This window comes from Salvelinus fontinalis, chromosome 26 (genome assembly GCF_029448725.1).
Source record: "Salvelinus fontinalis isolate EN_2023a chromosome 26, ASM2944872v1, whole genome shotgun sequence".
Taxonomy (NCBI): domain Eukaryota; kingdom Metazoa; phylum Chordata; class Actinopteri; order Salmoniformes; family Salmonidae; genus Salvelinus; species Salvelinus fontinalis.
This window is the reverse complement of record NC_074690.1, coordinates 40,659,538-40,664,955: the sequence shown is the minus strand read 5'-3', so window position 1 is coordinate 40,664,955 and position 5,418 is coordinate 40,659,538. Positions and strand designations below refer to the sequence as shown.

Genomic DNA, 5,418 nt, shown 5'->3' with positions numbered 1-5,418 from the left:
GCTTTACAAGAGCCATCTCACACTGGGCTTCAGTTTCTGGTACAGTAACGGCAGTTAACCAAGGGTAAAATCTCACGCAATTTGGTCAGCTGCGTGATTAACTTCTGTGTTCATACGTGTTAGACATTAAGAGATCTGGCAAAAACGTAGTCTCCACCCTCCACGATCTGTGTGGGCACGCACTGGAAGCACTTGTGGCAAAGCAGTTTAAGCACCGCCTTTGCCCAATCCTGATACTTCCAAATAACCAGTGATGAAACCGCCAAGAAACTGAACTACTGCTGCTCCATTTCACACATCCCTTTCAGTCCTGGCAGATTCTCTCGGTCTACATGCCGAATCTGCCCACGGGAGATGAATGATATGATAGTCATCAACACATACAGCAGTTAAAGCTCTTTAGCAAGAATGATGTCTCTCTCAGGGGACTATTCAACACTACGCCAATCATACATGCTCTGCATTCCCTCTCCTACACACACACACTTTATAATGCAAACAGATAATAGCATACACTCGAAAATAGTGATGTGATCACTTTATTTTTTTCTCAGTACAGAAATATTTTTTGATCTTCATAACATTCTTTATGCATTTCAATTTGGCAGCATTCTTTGTTTTGTTTCTGTGGCATAACATAATAAGTACAAACGCTTAGCTAGGACTGGAGCTAGTATATACACTGTACAAGTCAGCGTTCCATCTTTCAACTATCAGATAATAATCAACTCTCAGAATAATACACACATGCTGTGTGTGTACTGGACACTTTTACACAGCTCAAATAAATAGCACTCATTCAAAGACAGCACAAAAGGTCACTCAAAAGCCACATCCAAACTGAGAAAATGAAAAAAAAGGTACCACTACAAGAATCAAACAAAGAAATGCTGAGAAAAAATAAGTGCCCTGGATTAAATATCTTTATACCGCAGACAGACACACATAGCACAATGCAACCATCAAGGCCTTTTAAGAGACCATGAATGTTTTTCCTTTTTCTTTACAGCGCATTTCAGTTACTGCTACACCCAGGGAAAAAAATAAAATGTTTATATTTTATCCTGTATAAGTATAAATTTCAAAGTTTATGCCTAGTTTTTTTACCTACGTTCCCAAATACTACTTGTTCGTTAGACTGAGTGCAATGACATTTTCTTAGAACAAAATACACCAAAAATTGTACTTTGTCTCTGTAAATGTAGGTTAACCTACATATATCCATGCAAGTGATTACTGAGTACTGATACTTTGGTTAAAAATTTAAAAAAGACAATTAACTGGCAAAACAACAATTTACAGAGAAACTGTAAGTGATTTTATGTAGTTAGTTTTTGGCCACTGCTCAAATTTCAAAATGACAACTGCAGATTTGTTTTCTAATTAAAAAATGTAAGATTTTCAACATTATTGACACACATCTCACAATTAACTTAAAACTTTTTTTTTTTACCGGGTGAATAAATTAGAATGGTCTACAACATGTAGTAAAAAATAAAAAAAATAAAAAAAAATCTATAGTTTACAAATAGGTACAGGACAGCTCACCCTGAAGTCAAAGCATGTCACACATTTTCATACCTCGTGAGGCAAAAAAACATTTGACATACTTTCATTTTAGATGTAAACTATCCCTTTAAGGCACAAACAAACAAAAGCTTCAGGCTCTTCGCTGAAGAGTCCGACACGCAACATTCACTCACACAGAAAACAAAACAAAGTCTGCTGAAGCACACTGGCGACGTTACGTGATTAACAATAAATAAAACATTCAAAAAAAAGGACAAACTTCATATTTGGCAAGTATGCACAGTCTGTCTGTAAACAAAACAGAATCACTTGGGGAAGATAACATCCCAGAATCCTCCTCTTCCAGGGAAAATCACCAATGGTACTATATGGGGGTGTGGCCTTGTAATGTCACACTGATTGTGATGGGTGTTGTGAGGATAGGATTTATTCCACTGGAATATTGACTCCCATCTATCGGCTTCACGACCTGGCCTTGGGTATTTGAAAGGGCCATAGGCTACCAGAGGCCTAGGAGGACATAAGGGGGCAGAGAAGGGGAGTTGTTTTTCAGAATGAAATCCAGTGGGCTGGTTCACCCCCATGTTCCCTTGTTGGACACCAGCATCCCCCTCTGGCTACCGGATCCTGGTAAACAGGTTCAGAACAGATACAGACTCCTGCAGAGGAAGAGAGCAGGGGTCAGTTCTCTAACACTAGAATCCTCAATACCAGTGTTTCCCAAATGAGACACTGGTTTTGCTTATTGGGTTGGTATTGGTAACAAAATCATTTAAAAAGAGGTGGACTTTGTGGGGCACAGGCAGCACAAAATCAATGTCGCCAGTCAATGAGGTGTGGGGTTACCTTGGTGGACCTCATCTTGCTGAAGACGTTCCAGAAGCGCAGGGTCTCGTCTCCGGCGCCTGTCACGATGGCCTCTCCGTCTGGGGACATGGCCAGGTAGAGCACTCTGTAGGAGTGGCCTGTGAGTTTCGCCACCTGTGTGAGGGAGGGGTACTTCCACACCAAGATCTGGTTCTGGGAGTAACCGTGTGTGCTCACCTGGAAGTAAAAATCATTTTAGTTAAAATGCTTAAAAGGGATAATCCACCCAATTTTGTGAAAGACTATGTTCAGTAAAACATTTTTTCCTCCCACAATTTAACTTCTAAGTGGTCGGTCTGAAATAAAGAAATCATGTAGGAATGTGTCATAGCTACATCGTTCTCGTTACTGGAGATCGGGTTATGGCCCATCACATTTCATAATTACCTGGGGCTCGATTCATTACTTAAGAAAAAAAAAGTAAGAAGATTAAGGAAAAATATAAGTTTGTAAGATAGTTCATTCTTAGGAACTTCGTAAATACCTTATGTGGCATTGACATTAGTGACGTGCTTGAACCCAATAAACAAGCCTGTGACAGGGATGATAGGATTTGGCACACTATAATAAAGTGTTGATATTTCCATTTGAATTCCATTTGTTTTTTGCTTTGGGTCTCAAAATTATTCTTTTTTTGTTGGCTCGCGAACCCTTTATGCACAAAAACAATTTGTTTTCACACATTATAGCCATCAGACTAGCTATATCACGGATAACCAAGGAAAGCCTGATACAAAGTTCAGCAAACAAGAGTTTGAAGTGATGGTGGAGGAAATAGCAGCCAGGAAAAGATTGCTGTTGGGGAGACTTGAAAACTGCAGGGTCACTACAGAGACCAAAAATAGAGGATGTGCGAGAGTGGGCGAGTCGGTCTCTGCCGTCGGGGGTATGGCAAGTGTCGCCGCTGTAAAAAAAAAGTGGTTCGACATCTGGTCGGCTGCTAAGAAGAAGGGAGCTGAGAGACCATTCGTGGGGACCAGCTGGAGGAGAAGATGTTGTCCATGATAGGAGAGATGGTGGTAGAGGGACTGGACAACCGTTAAGTTAGCTAACGTAAACTCACCCCATTCCATACAAATGTGCGCAACAAGCGTTGATCGACATGGTAATGGCTCTATAGTATTGGAGAAAAGTTGAAAAAAAACGGACCCTTCGTTACATGTCATGCCGTAACGTACAGCACGCGTAAAGCAACTATTTCTGTCTTACAATCTCTCTCCACCAGGTTTATCACCTCAATCATCGTTGAAAAACAAGAAATGGACAGTGACGGGGGTACGGGGGGGATACCTAGCCATATTTTGCGTCGTTACTGCAAGCGATCACGACTCTCAAAAAAACTGTTTACTTCTGAAGTTCACTTTAGCACCGTCCGAAAAACCCGATTCAAATTCGACACAAACCTTCAAATAGGTATGTAATCACACATTATATAAACTCTTTACAGTGTTTTACTTACATTTTAGAGGCGATAAGGTGATAAGTTGGACAGATCGAGTGGGAAAAACAGCAATTTTCCCACACTTCTCTCCTTCATACTATCATGTATTAGTTTCGTTTCCCCACCCGCCATTTAAAAAAAAGACCCGATGGGGCTCATTGCCTGCTTGAATCATGCAGAAACGGGCAGCGTTTAGGTCATGTCATTTATTTTGTTGGAAAGGGGAGAAAGTGTGCTTTACAAATGGCATTGACATTACAGTTGATCTGGAAGTATTATGTTTTTGGGAGCTAAAAAAAGGTCAATTGTACAGACCAAGGCAATGTAAAAAAGTGAGTGCGTTTACGTTAGCTAACGCATAACGACATTATAGCCAACATAGCTAACGTTAGCTAAGTTAGCCAAGTTCTTCTTTGCCATTTGAAGAGCTAACGCTAGCTTTTTAACACTTCTAGAATATGGTAATATATTGTTAATTACTAGCTAGCTAGATAACTAATTAAACGCGCTTCATCTTTCTAGCTGAATATAAATGTCCGGTAGCAAACTGTCTGTGGCGCAAGAAAACGTTAATTAATGGTTCCAAAAGTATCCATTCGTCACAAGACACGCATTTAGCTGTCCTAAAGTTAAGTACATTTCCAAGAAGAAATCCTAGAACATTATTTTGAAGTATCCCATTTCACTTTTTGGGGGGGGAATAAACATAGTGAAAAAAATGAAGAACATTTCCAATAACTTTGAGGTTACGGAAATAACGGCAGTTAAGAAATTTCAAATAAAGATTCAGCTGCAACAGATTTCCACAATGATTTCCACGTTGAAACCAACCGTGTTTTAACTAAATAGTGTTATTTAACACTTAATCATAGGCATTAGTGGATTGTGGTGTATTGGGGGGGGGGGGGGGTACTAAGCTAACATATAGAATCGTTTTAACCTCTACGGGATCGGTCTCCCTAAACCAGGACGGTTGTTGCTAATGTGACTAGAATGACTTCCATTCAGTAATCTTGCTCTGATTTGTCATTCTGAGGGCCCCAGAGAAAAGAACATAGCATAGTTGTGTTTGATAAAATCCATTATTATGTTCAAATGTAGGAACTGAGGTCTACAGTTTGAACCCACTGCTGTCTCTGGCTCCACACCCACCCCGCCCAGCCATCTAGATGTGTGAAAGTATATAAGCTAATGATCCATCATGTATGACATTCCTGGGAGTATGTAAAATTGCATTTTTTAATACCATAGCATTTTTGTATGTTCTCTATAGTTATGTACATGAAAATGTATCAATTCAGCACATTTGGGCAAACTCCTGGCAGATTTGACACAAAATATTGTGCTGTAATGTAGTTCACAGGATCAGTCTGAAACTTTGCCATCTGGTGGCCAAAATCCAAATTACACCTAGACTCCTATCTGAACGTATGGCCATGGTCTAGCATTTCAAAGTTGATGAAAAATAATGTTTTTTTGTTTGTATTATCTTTTATCAGATCTAATGTGTTATTCTCCTACATTAATTTCACATTTCCAAACATTTCTAAGTGTTTCCTTTCAAATGGTATCAAGAATAT

General features: G+C 39.6%; 1 protein-coding gene across 3 annotated transcripts in view; it reads right to left on the bottom strand.

The window, feature by feature from the left end:
* Window positions 1–523: 523 nt before the first annotated feature.
* Window positions 524–5,418, bottom strand: part of LOC129824348 (fizzy-related protein homolog) — a 33,630-nt gene continuing 28,735 nt past the window's right edge. For all 3 annotated transcript variants that reach the window (XM_055883933.1, XM_055883932.1, XM_055883934.1), the window contains 2 exons: window positions 2,377–2,574; window positions 524–2,189 (listed from right to left, as the gene is read on the bottom strand). In XM_055883933.1, coding sequence (XP_055739908.1) covers window positions 2,148–2,189; window positions 2,377–2,574 — 240 coding nt within the window. In that variant the 3' untranslated portion in view covers window positions 524–2,147. The remainder of the gene's footprint in view (window positions 2,190–2,376; window positions 2,575–5,418) is intronic.